This window comes from Rousettus aegyptiacus, unplaced genomic scaffold, assembly GCF_014176215.1.
Source record: "Rousettus aegyptiacus isolate mRouAeg1 unplaced genomic scaffold, mRouAeg1.p scaffold_m13_p_3, whole genome shotgun sequence".
NCBI classification, from domain to species: Eukaryota; Metazoa; Chordata; class Mammalia; order Chiroptera; family Pteropodidae; genus Rousettus; species Rousettus aegyptiacus.
Window position 1 is genome coordinate 35,192,720 of NW_023416306.1, and position 19,220 is coordinate 35,211,939.

At 39.2% G+C, this 19,220-nt stretch overlaps 1 protein-coding gene across 1 annotated transcript in view; it reads left to right on the top strand.

The window, feature by feature from the left end:
- Positions 1–17,013, top strand: part of RASEF (RAS and EF-hand domain containing) — a 59,958-nt gene extending 42,945 nt beyond the window's left edge. Inside the window, exons 10-17 of the mRNA XM_016151678.2 lie at positions 1,380–1,614; positions 1,920–2,057; positions 2,175–2,322; positions 3,591–3,672; positions 4,883–4,997; positions 8,554–8,673; positions 9,767–9,843; positions 16,469–17,013. Coding sequence (XP_016007164.2) covers positions 1,380–1,614; positions 1,920–2,057; positions 2,175–2,322; positions 3,591–3,672; positions 4,883–4,997; positions 8,554–8,673; positions 9,767–9,843; positions 16,469–16,574 — 1,021 coding nt within the window. The 3' untranslated portion in view covers positions 16,575–17,013. The remainder of the gene's footprint in view (positions 1–1,379; positions 1,615–1,919; positions 2,058–2,174; positions 2,323–3,590; positions 3,673–4,882; positions 4,998–8,553; positions 8,674–9,766; positions 9,844–16,468) is intronic.
- The last annotated feature ends 2,207 nt before the right edge of the window (positions 17,014–19,220 follow it).

Here is a 19,220-nt window from a genome sequence, read left to right on the forward strand (position 1 = left end):
GGAAATAAAGATTACATTTTTTAAAACATGTGGATGTGATGCTGTTTTTCTGAACTGAGAATTAAGGTCAATTCAAAGTACACATTGGCAAAGTATATATATATTACTGAAAATTATTTCAGAAATTTCACCACGATTCATCTATGAAAAGAGTAGACACTATCAATAAGGCTCATCAGTACTGGACTAAGAGTTCCTCAACACCAGAGACAAAATCATCACATCCCAGAGGCTCAGAGTGATAGGGACATGTCATTGTGTGCTCAGCACGAGCAGTAACTATAGGAGGCACTGTGCTCCATACTGATTTTCCTTTTTGGAGTGTCATTAGTTTGATATGAGAAATTATTTTCCTCTGGATGCTAATAGAAAAAAACTTAAAAACTTATTGGAAATTTAATTTTATTGCTTATTTGCTCTTATTAGATTTTAACTTGCATATTTTAGTTTTGTGTTTTTTTCTAAGAACTCTAAAAAATATATAACTTGTTTTATATTTTTACATATTTAATTGCAATGAAAGTATTCTTTGGGTAGGTAAGAATAGTTTACTTTTAAAAGGGTATGTATGTAAATTGAGTTTGAGAAAATCTGATCTATACCTATAGTTTTAACTTAGAGTCTAGCTGTTCATGGAAGTAATTTCTCAATTCGTGGTTTTACTTCTACTTCATTCCTTATCAAAAATACAAATAGGTTAAAAACAAAATTCTGACCAATCATAACTTGAGCTGAAGTAGTTTGTACTATATTTTTCACCATGTTGATTAGAAATATGACTCCCAGAGAGTTTACCAGTTGGCCCTAATTTTGTCTTGGGCAGCCCAAGAGAATGTATTTTTTTTTCATGTGTTAGCCCTTTGATTATTTGAAGAGAGAAACCATTAAGACTTAAGCTGAGTACACTGAGCCATTTCTCACATGTGAGGGTTTTGAGTCTCACGTCATCATGCTTGCCTTTCCCATCCAGGTCCTTGGCATCCCTTTTAAGTACAGATGTTATCCAGAAATGGACGTATTTTTCAGAATGTGGTCTGACTACATTAGAGCAAAAAGGTTCATGTGTTCTACATACAATTTTCTTAATGCAACTCGAGATTGCACTTATATTCTGAAAACTGTAATTGTTTTTGTATCAGGAAATAAAGAAGGCTATTTAAAAAACTAGTTCATTTCTTAAAGGTTTGATTTGAGTGTCTTTATTAACTGTTGGATAGAATGACCTGATATGGCTTTGAACATTTTATTTCCCCTGATTCTTAATTATGGAATACATTGTGGCTCTCGGCCAAAGAGAGAATCCATTCTGTCTGATGCTGCTTGTGTAGTCTCGAGCCTTGTGAACTCTCAGATAAAGCAGTCTTCTCCTTTACCCCCAGGTCTTCCCGCTCTTCCTACGTGGATGAGGACTGTGACTCGTTGGCCCTCTGTGATCCTATGCAGAGGATGAATTGCGAAGTTGACAGCCTGCCTGAGAGCTGCTTTGACAGTGGCTTGTCCACCCTGAGAGATTCCAATGAGTACGACTCAGAGGTGGAATACAAACACCAGAGGGCATTTCAGAGGTCACATGGCACTCAGGAGGGCTTTGCTGGTGATGCATCAGACACAGACGTAAGCCCCAGAAATCAATACTCTTCTAGGCCTTATCTTCTCTAGAGCTCTGTCACCTTGTTTGATTTTTATCTGTCATGGGGATCAGCTTTAAAGGTTATACATATGAAACATAGTAGAATTTTTTTTCCTTCCTCTACCAAATTAGGGAGAAATTCTCTTAGATTGCCATTTGCGGCCACTCTATTTCATAACATCATTGACTGTAGATTCAGCTGTATATTTTTCTTCTCTTTAATCTATGATGATTATGTGTAATGAGAAATTTTGTTTTAACAGCTAACTTTTTTTTTTTTTTTAAACAGCTTCCTGATATAAAGGATGAGGAGACGTATGGTGCAGAAGGTATGGCCTCCGCCTTGGACTGGAAGCCCCAGGGGTCTGTTAGTGAAGGCAGCACGGTTGGTGTTTCAAGAAAGCCCATCTTGGCACTTTCACCCCAGGTAGGTAGTTCCTGAGACACTTTTATTCATGAACACTATTGACTTTCTGTGCCATGTAACTTATTAGGAAGAAAACTGGCATTCTCTTTGTCACCCACTGTGGCTCTTTTTCCCTAGACAGACATGGTGGATGATAATCATAAATCTTCCGGCTCACAGAAGGCTTACAAGCTTGTGCTTGCTGGGGACGCTGCAGTGGGGAAGTCTAGTTTCCTCATGAGACTTTGCAAGAATGAATTTCGGGGAAATACAAGTGCCACCCTGGGTACGATTCCTTTTTCAGTTATTAATGGGGGAAAGGACCTTCTTTAGCTTGATTTTATTTTCTTTAAGAATTACACACACAGATACACAAATCTCTTACTCTCTCAATATCTCTTTTCTTTTTCTCTCTGTATGTGCGTGTGTCCTTGTTGACAGGATAGGATGGTCCTCCTCTGTTCTGGCTAAGGCTCAACTTTAGGAAAGGAAACCTAACAAAGGACACAGGTATCTACTTAGCCAGTCAGATGAATCATACCAAGTTTAGAGCCTGCGATGACAGATCCATTTATTCAGCAAACATTTCTAGAGTCCTACTATGACCCAAATACAGTTGTAGGTGTCAAGGATACACAATGAACAGAGACAACTAAATGCCAGCCCTCAAGGAACTTATACCCTAATGGAGGGAAATGGATGAAAAACAAATAAAAAATACGTGCGATTTGAGGCGAGGTGCAGTTTTACACAGGGCGGCTAGGAAAGCTTTTCTGATAAAATGTCATTTGATGTTGATAAAGTGACGTTATTGATAGCTAGTTTGTTATTATAGTCAAAATCATACCTAGAGGTATACTCCCCCCCTTGCTTTACAGTGGAATTCAAGAGTGATCTCTTTCAGGACAAGGAAAGAAGTAGTGTCCTGATTTCCCAGATTTGCATAATGATCAATAAAAGGAGTTGGAGATATGCAAATTATCGTTTATTTTTCTTCTTCATCTAAATGTTTGTATTTTGTTAACCATTAGAACAGTTCGATTACCCTCTTCACAATGGACGTCTTTGTAAATTTATGGTTCTCTGTCAGGCCCTTCGAGATAACAAAGCTGAAAGTTCACTTCAGTTTGACTCATAAAAAGACTACAGTTTTTGGTACAGTTGCTAGAGAGCATGTGTATGTACATGTACATAAACATATACATGAATATATACATACACACACATACACACATTTATGTGCATGCACACACACAGATAGGACTAAGTTCATCTAATTACATGGACAAATAGAACAAAAACTTTCCCTTGTCCACAGATTAAATCTTTCCCCAAGTCAGCTGGCCTGCACACGGTGCATCTGTCCACATATATGTGCTCTGACTTATAATTAGTAAGTGAAGGTCACTCTCCTCGAAGGCCATGTTCATTCCTCTCTGCATCACTGGGCTCTTTGGCTTATTGGCTTTTGTTTCATCTGAAGAGGGCTTGAAAGTAAAAACCAGTGGAATTATTTACATCGTGTTCTCCATGTTCTCTTGAATTGCTTTCCAGGAGTTGATTTTCAAATGAAAACTCTCATCGTAGATGGTGAGCGAACAGTTCTGCAGCTTTGGGATACGGCTGGTCAGGAGAGGCAAGTGCTTTTCACGATGCTTTGGGCTCCGCTTACGTTTGCACACGCAAGCTTTATAGGAGGCTTGGCTTGTTTTTTTTTTTTTCTCCTAATTATATATTTATAATAGACTATATAATTCTATCGTATATTAGAATTTCAGGTATACTCTTCCCCATGTCCTTTCCTCCTTCACTTATCCTGTCAGTTGTGTAAGAAGAGGATCTTAAACTTCCATTGAGCTGGTGTTCAGCTGAGAAAGAAAGTGCCCTCTCCTAACGGAGTTTAGATGAGACAGCACCCCTGAGCTACTTAGCTGGGGGACAAAAAATGGTAGAGTAGAGAACCTGTTAGTTCTCCTTCATTCAAAGGCAGAGGCACAAACTAAATAGCAGACTCGCATCTGGTGACAGTATCTTACTTCGCATTCATTGCCTATGACCAGAGCATTAAGCATGGGCTTTAGTATTGTCCAAGTCTTTGGGAGCAGAATCTAGCCAGTTGTTCAACAGGTAAATATGGGGTACCCACCTACCTCTGTACCAGGCACCATTTAGGCTACTAAGATTCAACAGCGAATGGACACAAATACCTGCCCACATGGAGCTCATATTCTCTAGCAGACTAGGACCCTCAACATTTAAAAATATTTGTGGTCGACATAACGCCATTTAAGATACTATAAAATATCGCACTAGGTTTAACATTAGGACGTACATGCCGAGGTCTGCTCCTGCCCTGGTGAATGCCCCGCCCCTGTGTGTGTAAAGCTTCTGGTGCTCGTGGTGCGCCACGATGTTCGTTCTTCTTCTCCCCACCTACAGTACTACCCCCCCTCCCAGTTTTTCTCTAATGTGCATTTCTTCCGTCCTTCTCTGTCCCACACGTGGGTTCTGGTAGCTTGTTGCCAAGACTGAAATTTTTAGAAATTATGCTTGCAACCTTGTCCTGGTTATGCTTTTGGGTTTGTAGACATTCTTGGGATTGTTTGGTGGAGCAAATGATTGGCTTTTTAAAAATCAGTGTCCCAAATTCTCATTCTGTTACCTTTTAGTGGGTCATTCTAGGCTTTGGAGATGGCAATTTCATGGTGATATGTTGCCATCAGATTCTTCTCAATTGGGGCTTAGTTGAGAAGATGTGAAAAAATTGATCATAAAAGAGATAAAGAATGAAGCAGCGCCAAGCTCACTGATTAGAACGGTTACTTAAGTGATTTCCTCTTTTCCAGGTTCAGAAGTATTGCCAAGTCTTACTTTCGAAGGGCAGATGGTGTTTTGCTGCTATATGATGTTACATGTGAGAAAAGCTTCCTAAATGTACGAGAATGGGTAGATATGATTGAGGTAAGAAGCCAAAACAGAGAAACAGAAAATTACACAGGGCAGTTGCAGGCCATCTCAGAAAATGCTAGTGCTCTTCTTCATTGAAGTGAACGTGATACGAAGCCACTTATCCAAGCTATCAAGAAGAAATGGATGTTAGAGGCAGAGTTGCCAATGGCACTCAGCAGTATTGGTCTTTCTCAGTAGCTGGGCAAGTTCCCACAAAGCCAATAACATGACTAACATAAATTTCTGGGAATAAAACTTCTGAGTTTTCTTAACAGATAAAATCAGAACCTTATTAGAAACAAGTAAAAATACAGGTAACCTGAGAAACAGCAGCTCTTTCAAACAAGAGGGTGATACGGCTGGGCATGTCACGTGATTGTGTAAGGGACTTCCCCATGTACTAGAAGTACAGGTGAAACACCATCCAGTGTGAGCACATGTGAAGCCCAAATTCTGTAGTGACTGTGTTCTTAGCCCTATCCTGGTAGTGATTTGTGTTTTTACATATCCCAAGGTACCACTGAAACACCAATTTGTATTTTTAGAATGTGTGGCAACTATCTGTTCTTTTTTTTGATCAAATGAGATGGTGTTTTCACTTGAGGAGCTTTGAAATCCTTTCATTTCACATTCAATAATTTTTATAAGTGGGAAATGATTTAACCACAATGTGCTGCCAGAAGTTATTAAACAACGTAAAACTTTAGTAGAAGCTACGGTTCAGCATACTCTCTTGGGAAAAAAAAAAGCCAAAACTAGTGGCTAATACAAATTTTCAAGTAAGTCTATTATCTGTAACTTTTAACAGGCATTAAATGCAGGGGTAGCTAAACAGAGAACGGATTACTCTCTGATCTTAAGTTTGCTTCTAGAGTCTTCAGTTACACCTATTTCATGCCTTGTAAAAAACAGAATTAATGTTCTCTTTCTAACTAAAGAAATGATATGGGAAGTGATATTGTAATTGGCAATAAAACAGTGATAAATGTGTATTTTAGTCTACTGAAATTTCATGACTTAATAAAAGTGTTGACATTTATATAATATTTTTGTTTCATAAAATTTTCCACATTATAGTCATCCCTGTAACATCTTAGAAAGGAAGAAACATAGTGTTATTTTCATTTATTATGAGAAACCTGAGGCATAGAAAGTATCTGACACTAGTTTATAGTTACTTAGAGATTAGGGCTGGAACAGGGGCTAGAATTGGACCTCCTGGTTCAACATAAAGCACCAGACTGAGCAGCAGATTGCAAGAAGCAGCTTTTGAAGTCAAGAAAGGAATTCCTAGGTACAGTTAGTGCATAGAAGAGATACATCTACTCTATGAGAACAAGCGGACCTCCCTGTGATAAAGCAATGAGCCTAGAGAATAATAGATAATCCCGACTAACTCAGACACATGAATATTTGAAATTATAGAAAAAATTTATTGTTGAAACTGTTGGACTTAGTATTAATTTTAAGTCTTTGGATTATGCTCAAGAAAAGGAAGCATAAACAGCAAGGTAGTCACAGTGTTGAAATAGCCCTTGGTGACCAGCCATAGTACATGCCAAGAACCCCGCTGTCATAATCTTCTGAGCACCTACACAGGGTAAATGACCTTTTCAGCTATGGGTAGCACCTTTCACAGGATCTGAAGAGTAAGAAAACTGCATTCAAGATGAATTCTTGAATTTGTTATATAGAAAAAATTAGAGACCACTTGGCATTTGACTTTCATCTTAGAAAAAAATGATCATGATAAACCTTTGCCATGGGTCACCCTTTCCAATTTGAGGAATTCTATAGGGACAATTTATGTGGCCACTATAAATATGGGTAGAAATTAATAATGTGATCATTGGGATAGGCCAGAGGATTGAGTAGAATGTCAGTGGTGAATGGACCCTCTGAATTAATAATTAATACACTTTGATCGAAAACCACTGGGTTATAACATCTTGTGATAAAATTAAGGGTAAAATAAAATTATGGCCATTAACTTATCTGTCATGAATAATTCATTGATTGACTATTTGAGTAAAAGTTGAATAGAGACATTTGAGACATGCTCTCCTGACTGTCGGACATTCAAAAATATTTTGGGGCTACCTCCTTTGTGTAGGTGCTATATGGGTGCTTGGGATATACCTGTTAATAAAACAGAGCCCCATCCTTATGGAGCTTGTACTTTAGTGTAGGAGAGATAATAGCAACAAACAAATTAAATAGAATGTTAGAAAGTGATAAATGTTCTAGAAACAAAAGGCAGGGCAGTGGGCTGCAGTTTTCATCATTGTGGTTAGAGCAGCCTCACGAGAAGGTGATATTTGAGTCAAGACTTGAAGGAAGTATTTACCTGTGTGACTTCGGGAAGTCATTTAGACGCTCAGATTCTTGGCTTACTTAAGTGAATATTTGATTAATGGCTTCCAAATGACGTCCCCTTAGATCCTGAGCAGACTGCCAAAGAACATAATTAATTTACACATTGATGGGCGGTTTGGGAAGGTTCGGGGAGGGCCTTTACTCCCTTCTCTTCTCTACTCTTACCACACTCTGATACCTCCAGTTAGAGGAAAATGATCTAAATAGAAAGGAAATCTAATGTAACTTCATTATTTTTGAGGCTCTTGATCTTGTATCAGATACAGCACCAAACTGAATGAGAATCGGGGTGTCTTTAGGCACCATGAAGAGTGATCTCCGCATACCTTAGCCAGGGCTGCCGCTTCTCTTGTTCAGGAACCAGGAACCTGTTTTCCTGTGATAGCCAGGTTATCTTCTCCTGTTCTCATCAGAGCCTGCTGAGATTGCCTATTCCTTTACTGATCCTTCCATTTTAGAGTTAGGGAAATTGAGGCAGAAAAATAAGGAGACTCACCTGGTTTCATAGAGTCTGTGTACAGCCAGGAGGTAAGAAGGGTGGGGCATCTAACTCAGCTCTGCCTTTCACATTACATATTCCGCCAACTCCACTGAGAACATGAGATGGTGTGACAGTTTGAATATGCTATTCTGGAAGTGTTTTCCTTAGACAATGTTACTTTTAATGATTGGTAGTTGACTCCTCCTAAGAAAAATATTGAGCTTAAGACCTTACTTTGCTTTTGTCATCAATCAGATAGCAGTGAGTATGGGACATTTTCAAACTCCAATTTTTATCCCATCATAGCTGAGGGATACTTGTGTGTTTTGTATCTGAGATAATGAAGTTGACTTGTAATCACTGTTGCTTGGGGCAAAGTTGTGGAAAATGATGTTTTTACCATTGTCAAATGCAATCCTGTGGTCATGCTTTCCTGAGTTTATGCAGGTTTGTATAGTGTGGAGGGGGATGCAGTCAGTTTGTACCCTGGCCTGGGTCCTTACCAGTTCCCATGTAACCTCTTTGAATTTCAGTATTCTTACCTGGCAATGGGAAAATGTTTGCCTCTTTTTAGAGATTTTAAGGTTTAAAGATCTTATCCGTGCATCATGTGGCACACAAGGGGCATTCGGAAATGATACCTGTAGCCATCATTGTTGTCACTTGTCCAACATTTGATGTATGCACACTTTTTTCTTTTCTTTCTGGTAGGATGCAACCCATGAGAGTATTCCTATCATGTTGGTAGGAAACAAGGCCGATCTTCGTGACACTGCTGCTGCAGAGGGACAAAAATGTGTCCCAGGCTACTTTGGAGAAAAACTGGCCATGGTAAGAGTGAGAATGGTTCCAAATTGGAAAAGGTCTTTCACTTTTGTCTACTTTCACTTAAGAGGTTCTTTGACAATTCTCTACCCTGTTCCGTGGGGCTTCAGTCCTTGTTATGCAGGCAGGACTCCAAGTGTCCCTTACCCTTCATGAGTACAAGTCGGTTCACCAAGGGTTAAATCCCTCATAGAGGTAAAACAATCCATAGTCATTTCCCTCCACTGAATATCACTGACAAAGAGGAACCTGAACTGGCCCATCTTGTCTTCCTCTTCACTCTCACCTAGTTCCTGGAATCCTTCTCTAGTCCCTTAATCCAGCTAAAGGAAGAAGAATGGACGTCTTATTTTGAAAAGACGGGTTTGGTTCCAGAGGGTTACTGTGCCAAGGGGCAGAAGATAGTGCAGTGTGTCACCTGAGTGGAAGAGAATCAAGAGTAGGGAACAAAATAGACAGTCCTTATCTTCATGTATTTTATAGTCGAAGGGAGACAGACATTAAACACGTGTAATCCTCATGTCAGACTCTGTCCCACATGTCCCCCTAAAGATTACATAGTTCCTGGACACATGCCGGTTTTTTTCCTTCCCCTCAATTTCTTAGCATTTCCCAGGTTTACTTACGCATCTCACCACTTATACCCTCCTGCATCCTCATAGATACTCTCTATTTCACCTTATAACATCCGGCTGTAGAACTCAGCAGTAGCCCTACTCATTTCTACTAGAAATCTTTTCATTTTGTGGTTTTTAGAGATTTATGGATTTGGGGACTTGGGGGTAAAGGTCCCACTGTGGATTCCTTCCCTACTGTTCAGTTTCTCTCTTTCTTCTTGCTCTAGAGCAGCCATTGCATCTTCTCTGTATCCTATGCATGACCGTGTAACCTACACCCAGGCCTGCAGCACACACAGTTCTTTCCTAATGGAAATATTTTTATTTTGTTGATTTATAAGCTAAAATTTCAGGAAGTATAATTTAGTAGTGTCTGTTTCTGCAGACCTACGGGACATTATTCTGGAAATATTTTTATTTTGTTGATTTATAAGCTGAAATTTCAGGAAGTGTTATTTAGTAGTGTCTGTTTCTTTCTGCAGACCTACGGGGCATTATTCTGTGAAACAAGTGCCAAAGATGGTTCAAATATAGTGGAAGCTGTTCTCCATCTTGCCCGGTAAAGTTTTGTCTCATATTTGGAAAACTGGAAGTAGAGTTGAATTTTCACTTAGTTGCTGCATATGTCAAATTTCTTGACCGTAACATGAATATACATTGGAAAACACGGCCTTGTCTTTCAGTAGTGGTTAGAGAAACAAATATGGGTTTTATAAAAACTGGTACTGCTGCCTGTTCACTGTAAACGTGGGCAAAATACTTTTACTGCCAAAACAAAGCAGGTGCACCCAAGGCGGTGCTGACCTTTCAGCAAAAATGTCACAAAGCTAATAGTTAACTTATTTGAATCATTTCCAGAAACGAGATTTTAAATACAAGAGACTATTATGAATATAACTATTACAACATTTTCCAGGGTAAAGGAAATAAAACATCAGTAAAATTATGTGTCATGGCAGTTGGAAGCACTTTGTTAAAATTATTACCTAGGTAATCATTAAGCTAAGGCAATGGTGTTAATAATAAATAACAGTTTGGGATGTAGGTCAGAATAAGGAATTGCATCATTGAGGAGTTTGGATATAAATGTGTTTTAATCCTTAGAGTAGTCTTAGAAAATAACAATATTATCTGTTAGACTTATCTTTTCTGCCTGATTTTCTGCCACAAATGAAAAGATAATTTATTATTGGCCTAACAGGATTAAATATCCAAAAAAAAAAAAAAGGAAAAGAAAGAAAAATAAAAATATGTGTGTCGCCAGTGATCTTTAATTGCTGACAAAGCAAAGACATAATTTTAGGCATAGTGCTTAGACATACTATAGTACTTTCGCTGATCACTTGTGAGGCTTTACAAGAATCTTAACTTGAGTTTGGTAATTGGCCTCTTTTGCTAGTATACATTGACAGTTAAAATACTTTGCAGAGTTTTAAATGCTGCTTTTCTATTAACTAACTTGATGTTTATAGTGCTTATTAGAATAGAATTCTATTAATAGAAGGTGTGGACTGGGGCCTTGGCAGAGACTATGGTTCTCACTTGTGAGAATCAGGGAATGGGCCCCAGAGCTTAGGTGGCCTGTGTGGCATTAGTGTGTGGCAGGCCTTGGAAGATGCCTTGAGCTTGAACTCAGAGTTGTTGAACATTACCTCCTTTGACATCAGTCCAAGAGAGAGAGCCGCCTCCCACTACCACACTGGAAATCATTTTTGTTTAGAGCAAAAACAGTGCTAACTTTGAGTATGACCTAAAACATGTTAAAAAACAAAAAACAAAAAACAAACATTTAAACATGTATAAATTCAAGTGAATTACATAATTTTTGCTTGTGATTAGTAGAAGAATTGTGAGCTAATATCACATTTGTCAAATAAGATCCAAAATAAAACCTTCATAAATTAGGTAAAATAATGGGTACCATACACCCGTGGGTGCACAGCCATTTTGGTCAAACAAGATACATTCAGTAAATGGGGAAGGGGGAAGTTTCAATGAAGTGGACTGAAGATGGTGGAGTAATTGCTGAATTGGTCAGTGCGTTTGCTTTTTTCAGATGGTCATATGGGTGTTTCATTCAAACGTACATGAGACTTCCTGGACGGGAATGATGTGCCTGGTGAGGTAGATGGATGGGTATGGGGAGGACCTGCAGGTCTTTAGAGCCTCATTGGGCCCAAGGCTGGACAGGAGCTCAGTGCTGCCATAGGCAGTGCAGTGCCGAATTGCTACTCCATCTGAGCAAGAAAGGATGCTGCAGGTCAGGCCCTCTGTGTGGCTGTTGGCTGCTGCCCAGGGTGTTGGAGGATTGCGGTTTCAGAAGGCTCAAAGTCCAGCCTTAAATCTACCCCTGAATAGCTGTTAAGTCTTGAATAAGTCCCTGTCTTCCTTTAGGCAAACTGTAAAATAAGGGAGGAGGCTGAACAGTGATCTCTAATGCCCTTTCTAGCTCTGAAAGTATGGTTCTCTATGTAACAGCCTGTACACTACTGAATAAACGTAATAGCTATTTAATGCTGATTTGTCTTGTAGGGTCATGTTAAAGTTAAATGACTCCAAATTGCCATGGTCACACCCAGAGTGCAGAATCGATTTTCTTTATTATATCATAAAGATGGGAGGGGCTGTAAGCCTCCTGTCCCCATCTGCTCCTGCCAGCATATTGGGTCAGCCAAGCAGCAGCCCTGTTTTTATGGTGGAGCTTCCACCAGGCCTGGGTCTGTTTACATAAAACACTTGTGTGCACAGGCATTTTGATAATGAGGGCATTTCTTGTAAATCACTTATCAAGGGGTCTTTTTTTTGTTGTTGTTGTTATTGCATTATGGCCTGGTTTGAGATCTCTAGTCATTTTAGCAGTGTGTTAAATATGAAAATTATAAAGAAAGCAAATATGTAAAGATTTCAATTTGCTTTATACTCTTCCTCCAGATTTGCTTGTCAAAGTACCTAAGTCTTAAAAGGAAACAGTCTCCACAGGTAAAACGAACATTTAAAAGTGTTTTTACAGCCTTTAGAATGCTATGTCTACTGCAAAACATGTAAGTTCTTGATTTAGAGCTTGTAAGATAGATAATTCCCAACACAGTTCCTTTTACACCATGTCATATCATAAAACTTGAACTAGATAGGTTTATGGATTTGCACTGTCTGAAGGATTCATTTTTGAAGGGAGGCCGTAAATGTTTGTGTAACCACCTGAACTACTCATCTTTTTCTTGGAAAACCTCTCAATCCCAGGAAAAGTTTCTCTTAGAAATGCAATTTCCCTATAATGCTAATAGGTCGTTCATCACAACCATTGTCCATTGGTAAGTGAATTTGCCATCTCCAGAACCACAGGCTTTAAACATTTTGCCATTGATTCAAATTCAACAGCCATTTTAATTGCTTAGTGGCCTGAAATTTGAGAAAAATGTGGAAAGCTCAAGCTGATGTTATCAATCCAGTGCAATTACTGAGCCCTTTGGGTGAAAATCTTTTCCTAAGATTGACTCATTTAAAATGTAGTTGTTAAGCAAATGGTAGATTTGGTGAGATAATTTAATTTTCCCAACCTTAAACCTGTTTTAGATGTTTGGGATTATATCTTTCTAATTTCCTTAAAGTGAGACATGCCTACATTTTTGGTGGATTAAAGAAACTGAAGGCCAGATGAATGATGTGGGTACCTATTTTGCTCCCTTATTTGCTTTCAGGTTCAATAATGCATGTATTATAATGAGCACTCAGCATAAGAAAGCCCTGTACCATGGTTCAATAGAGATATCAAGGGAATGTGAGACAGGCTGTGCAATGTAATATTAGAGAAAAAATAAGGAAGAAAAGCATATGAACCAGGCAATCATATAATATGTGGCTGCTAGAGGCCACTGGACTTCCCAGAAGGGAGAGATGTGAGTTGCCTTTTGAGGATACTGTGTTTATTATACCCATTGTACAGATAAGGACATTGAGAATTAGAGTGATTAATCACCTTACTCAAAGTGACACAGCTACTAAGTGGCAAAATTGAGACTTTTTACTACTAATCTGAATTATTGGATTGCTATTTAAATGTTGGTAATTTTAGGATTTCATTTCTGCACTCTCTTCCTCTTTACTGTCTTTCTGCCTAATATCTTCCATCCTCATGGTTTCTGGAACTATGTCTAGCTGGTGACCTCCAATTTGTATATTTTCATCCTCCACCTCTTTTTGATTCCATAACCATATTCCCACCCAACAACTGGAAATTCTATAGGCGTGACTGACCCAACATATCCTAATGCGTTAAGTTTTCTGTAACATCATTTCTCCTTCTATATTCCCCTGCTCAGGAAACTACCACAATTATAATTAAAAATGGTAACCTGGAGTCAGTGTTGACTCCCCCCAATCTTCCTTCATCATCTAGTGAGTTCTGGGGTTCTGTTCATTCAGTGACCTCTCTGTAGTGTTTCCTGAATCTGTCCATATTTTCATTTGCTAATATTTTCAATCTTTTTCCTTCCCTCCCTCTCTCTCTCTCATTCTCTCTCTTCTCCCTTTCTCTCTTCTTCTCTCTCTCTCTTCCATCTCCTCTCTCTCCTTCCTCCTCTCCCTTCTCTCCCTCTGCTTTGCTTCAGGCTTGAGAATTTATTGTGTGGGAATTTCCTGCCTTTGCAGGAGGCACCTAAGTTTCTGCCTCAGCATTTCTCCAACATCAGTTTATTCTCTACCCTGTAATCAGGGTATTTTTAAAAAATAAAAATCCAATTAATACATACTCTTTTGCTTACACCCCTATACTGGTGTCCTACCCACAGCATAGAGTCTGAGCTCCTTAGCAAGTGGCTTAGTCTCTCATAGCCTGACCTGACCTCCTGCTCCGATTGTATCTCTTACTTTGTAGACGCAGCAAACTTTGTTTCCACTGGTGGCCCAGCTCTTCTGTGCCTCTTTGCCTTTGTGCATGCTGTTTCCTGCACCTGGAATCTCATTTCATTAACTGAAGGTGAATTTCTATTCTATCAAGAGGTCACTGTGCTGTCGTAGTCTCCATGAAGCTCCATCTCCATGAGGCCTGCCTTTCCTGCACCTAGCACACTGCAGTGCACCCTCTGGTTTCCTGCAGCACACTGTGCATGTGTGGTAGCAGCTCTCTCAGGACCTGGTAATGACTTATTTAGACTTCTGACTCTGCCTCAGAGCTCACTAATTGAGGATCCCAGAGCTGAGCATAAATTGGATATTTGTTGAATAACCAAATGACGGAGATTTTGCAATCGCAAGTTGTATTAGTCTTATGTTGTTGCTGTAGCAAATTCCCGCTAACCTAGTAGTTTAATCAGTGAAAATATATCTTACAGTTCTGAAGGTCAGAAGTCTGAAATGAGCCTTACAGGGTCTTAGGGACTGACTCATGTTTCTTCTTTTTTTTTCCTGACTGTTTCCTCATCTGTGAAATGAGGGTAATAATGCTGACCTGTCACTTGTCACCTGTCATGGGTGTGTATGTGTGTTGTGGTGTGTATTAAATAAGAAAAATATGGAAATGTAGCATAGTGTTTATTAGCTGGCCTTCAGTAAGAATAATTTTCTCTTTTCCTACTCATAGTGCATTGGTTTTCAAAAGTTAACACCTATCAGCACCTTCAAGAGCTGTGCTGACCAAATTGATAGCCACTAGCCACCTGAAGTATGGCTAATCCAAATTGAGATGTGCTCTATGTATTAAATACTATAAAAATTGTAACATATCTCATTAATATTTATATTGATAACATGCTGAAATGATATTTTCCTCCAACTGAGTTAAATATATTAATAAAGAAAATTTCACCTCTTTCTCACATTTTTTTAGTGTAGCTACTAAAAAATTTTAAATTACATATTTGGGTTACATTATGGTGCTGTTGAGCAGCATTGCTGTAGTGGGAACTTGCTGATTCCTGTGTCTACCACTCTGTAACAAACAGTTTCATTTGTCTACCGCTCTGGAATAAATCACCCCAAAACTTAGTCGCCTAAAGAAATACCCCCTTTTTATTTTTTGAGGAGACTAGGATTGGCTTCGCCCTGTTGGAAGGTTCCTCGGTGTCTCCTGCGTTTGCAGTCAGATGGCCACTGGGCCGTCTCAGGCTGCATGACCGCCTCGCATCCTCACATCCCCCAGGGCTCCTCTGCTGGCCTCTCCCCCTGGACGGTTTAAAAGGCAGCTCGAATAGGCCAGGCCTTATTGACACCTGGCTGGGGCATTTCAGCATGCCGTTTCCTTGGTGTTCTGTTGGCCCGAGCAGTCACAGAGCCCGTCCTGACCAAGGGAGTGGTGTACGAGCTCTACCTCTTAATGGGGGAGCACCAGGCACTGACGGGGAAAGGTAGAATTGTTTGGGGATGTCTTGAGAACCAGCTGTCACACTCCCCTCACCCATAGAGATTGTCATTCAGCTTATCTAAAGTCAGACTTCAGGATCTGATATTTCACAAGCATCCCCAGGGGCTACACTTTGAAGGACACTTGAGATCATGGAGATCTTTTGTCAATGTTTCCTCTAACAGTTAATTCTAAAAGAAATTTAGGGAGATGCTAAAGGAAGGTGTATTTTTCTTATATTTGTTTTTGTTTTTTGTTTGTTTTTGGTGAATTTTAACCATTGTTACTTTCAGGATCGTGTATAATTAAAGAATGCTTATAAAGGCATCATTGCTTTTGTTAATGTCAGCAAGCATCGCCTGAGGATGGGAGCCATGTTCCAGATTGTTAAGAGTGAGCTGTGCATGTGGCACACTCTAAAGCATGTGAAACCACAGGAGAGAGCAAGAGGAGTTTGTGTACATGTGTGTGTACACATGTGTATATGCACCTGTGCATGTGCGTCTGTGTGCCTGCCTGAGTGTGTGGCCTGGTGCTCAGAATGCAGGTGCTGGAGCCAGTCCGCAGGGTTTGAATCCCAGCTCTGCCCCTTCTCCAGCTGGGTGACCGAAGGGGATTCCTCATATATAAAATATAAAATGGGGCACATTCCTATGGTTTTTGTGAGGATTAAATAAGTTAACATTTATAAAGCGTTTGGAACAATGTCTGGATGCACATGGCAAGTGCTCAGCAGTGCTGTTTTTGTTACTGCAGGGCCATTTGTGGTTTAATTTTTTATCTGAGAAATCCTCCTCTCTATCTCTACCTCTACCTCTGTCTCTACTTTATCTCTCTCTTTTTCCAGGGAAGTGAAAAAAAGAACTGATGAGGATGACAGCAAATCCATTACCAATCTGACTGGGAGCAGTTCCAAACAGTCAACCCACATGACGAATTGTTGCAAGGGTTAACGCAAAAAACATCCTTGGCCTCTGAAGTCTTCATTTGCAGAGTACAGAATTTGTATGACTCCTTTGCTTCGTACATGCAGTGGTGCCACCCACGGACACTGTCAGATGGAGAGTTACAGTGTGGGAAGTCTGAACTGTGTCTCAGTCCCTCTGGAACCTCGGTTCTTCTTTGCTATGTTTCCATGAATGATTTGGATCCTCTGATTAAATACACTCGTCATGTCTTTATAGAGTTTTAAAAGATGACCTGTAAAAGTTTTTTAAGTGCTGAAAAAAATAATCACATGCTCAGATCAAAGCTGTAGAAGAAACTCACATAATTAGACTCATGTTGTAGATAACTGACTTTGTAGATAACCTATGACTGATGACATCGCCTTCAAATATTTAATACCAGAGTACAAATAAAAGGGGGTGATCATCCTCGTTTTGCTGTTAACTAGCCTTGTGGTCTCGGGCATGTCAACAGCCCATGTTAGATCTGTTTCTTCATCTGTAATACAAGGCAGTTTGGCTTTGCTGGCCTTGGCCCTCACATTCCGTAGCACTTTTGAGCAGTGAGGAGAGCATCATAGCCCATGGTTAAAAAGGACTCTGGTTATGTACTTTTAAAATACTGGAGTATTGATTTTTCTCACTTCTGAAACGAGCAGAATTTAATTGAGTAAATAATGGTAATTTTTAGGTTTCAGTGAAGACAAAAATCTATTTTTTTGTATGAAGAAAAAACATTTTTATAACAAAAATAGTTGTATATAAAAGGGAGTATTTTATGATCTCAGAATACTTACAAAGTCCTTGGTTTAAATTCAGTGTTAAAAATTTTAACGAAAACAGAATAACACCAGGTACTTCTGAAAGTACAATGCCCAGGAAAGATGTCACTCTTCACTTAAAAAAGTACCCCGGTGAGCGCTTGCCCAGGGCTGGGGAAAGGAGGGAGCTGACAGTGACTGCTAATGGATATACGATACCTTTTAGGGATGAAGAGAGTGTTCTGGAATTATTTTGTGGTTATGTTTGCACAACTTTGTGAATATACCAAAAGCCACTGAATTGTGTACTTTAAAAGGGTGAATTTTATGATATCTGAATTGTATCTTATTAAAAAACTACATTAGCCCTTAGAATGATTTAACATTTTGCCAAAAGAAAATATGCATGTTTATTTCAAACCTTCTCATGGTTTAAAAGCATAATATCCAATATAATGTAGATTCCCTTTACTCCCTATTTGCCAGCATTCACTTCCTTAAATATGAACAATGAAAGAAATGTTATGCATGGTTTTTGGAAAATCATCTCTTTAAAAGAGGAATCGGGGTTACAAAAGGAATCAGAGTCCTTTGTTCAATGTGACTAGTGACTCATCCTCACCAAGGTCCTGGTTGGTCTTGCTCTCCTTCTAGAACCTGCAATGCCTCCCCGACTTCCCCACTGAAATACCTCTAAGAGCCAAAGGAGTCAACACTTGACCCTAGGGTGGGTCAGTGAAGCCTGGTTTTGGGATTTTGATTTTCAGTGGTCTGAACCAATTAAGTTTTTCTCAGCCAGAGGTCTGAATTTACCTTGCTTCGTATAAGTTCAGGCCCCAAGTAGTTTGCCCAGAAAACTTAAATAATAAGCTGTTATTTATTGTCTTACATAAGTTAAAAACATTCCTTTTTTGTTGAATTAAAACAATTCATTGTAGCAGTTTTTCTCCTGTTTATGATTTTTATGATCAAACCTTAAATTCTCCAACCTTTATTTTTGCTGTAATGAGAATTAATGAGGTAGGTTACATACACAGATTACAAATAGTCACTATATCATTTATCATGCCTTTTCTCTATTGAGGACATTTAGGGTTTTTTTTTTTATTGGAATGTTGGAGCTATCCATAGCAACTCCACCATGGATTCTGTTTCCTCTTTTATGCTTTTTGGTTCCAGAAAAAAAAGGTTTACATTCTGACCAGAAAGAATGCCTTGCTTATGGGGAACTGTCGGACTGAACAGGAAGGAGTGGTGGCCATTTCTGTGACATGGTGAGATGAAAGTTCTGCCACTGCTGTTTGCCCAGGTGGCATCTATGGAGCCCGGTTTAGAATGGGACCCACGTTTAGGTATTTGGTGTCCTTGCACAAAACTGTGTTACTATACATGTTATCATATTGCCTTTATTTATTTTCCCCAAAGCGTCTCTATTTATCTTACCATCTGTACATAAGAGTATGCCTTTGATACAGAAGTATTATCTTGGTCTTTGCTTCCGAATTGTATGTCCAATATGCCCAAATTGATTAGATTACATAGGCGCCTTTGATAGACAAAACGATCACCTTTAACTGTTCGAACTTGGATAAATTTTTTGGCAACAAAATACAGCTCTAGTTAGCAATCTTGTTTAAAGAAAAGCTACTTACAGCTCTTTCAGCTGCGCTGCTAAGAAGTCATGATTATTACCAACATTTGATTTCATGGTGTTCGTAAAGTGTATTTCCATTAAGAACAAAAATACAGTCATGCATCACTTAATGACAGGGATAGTTCTAAGAAACGCTTTATTAGGTGATTTCGTCATCGTGCAGCCATCATAGAGTGCACTTACACAAACTAGATGGTATAGCCATCTAGTCATACGGTACAGGTACAGCCTCGTGAT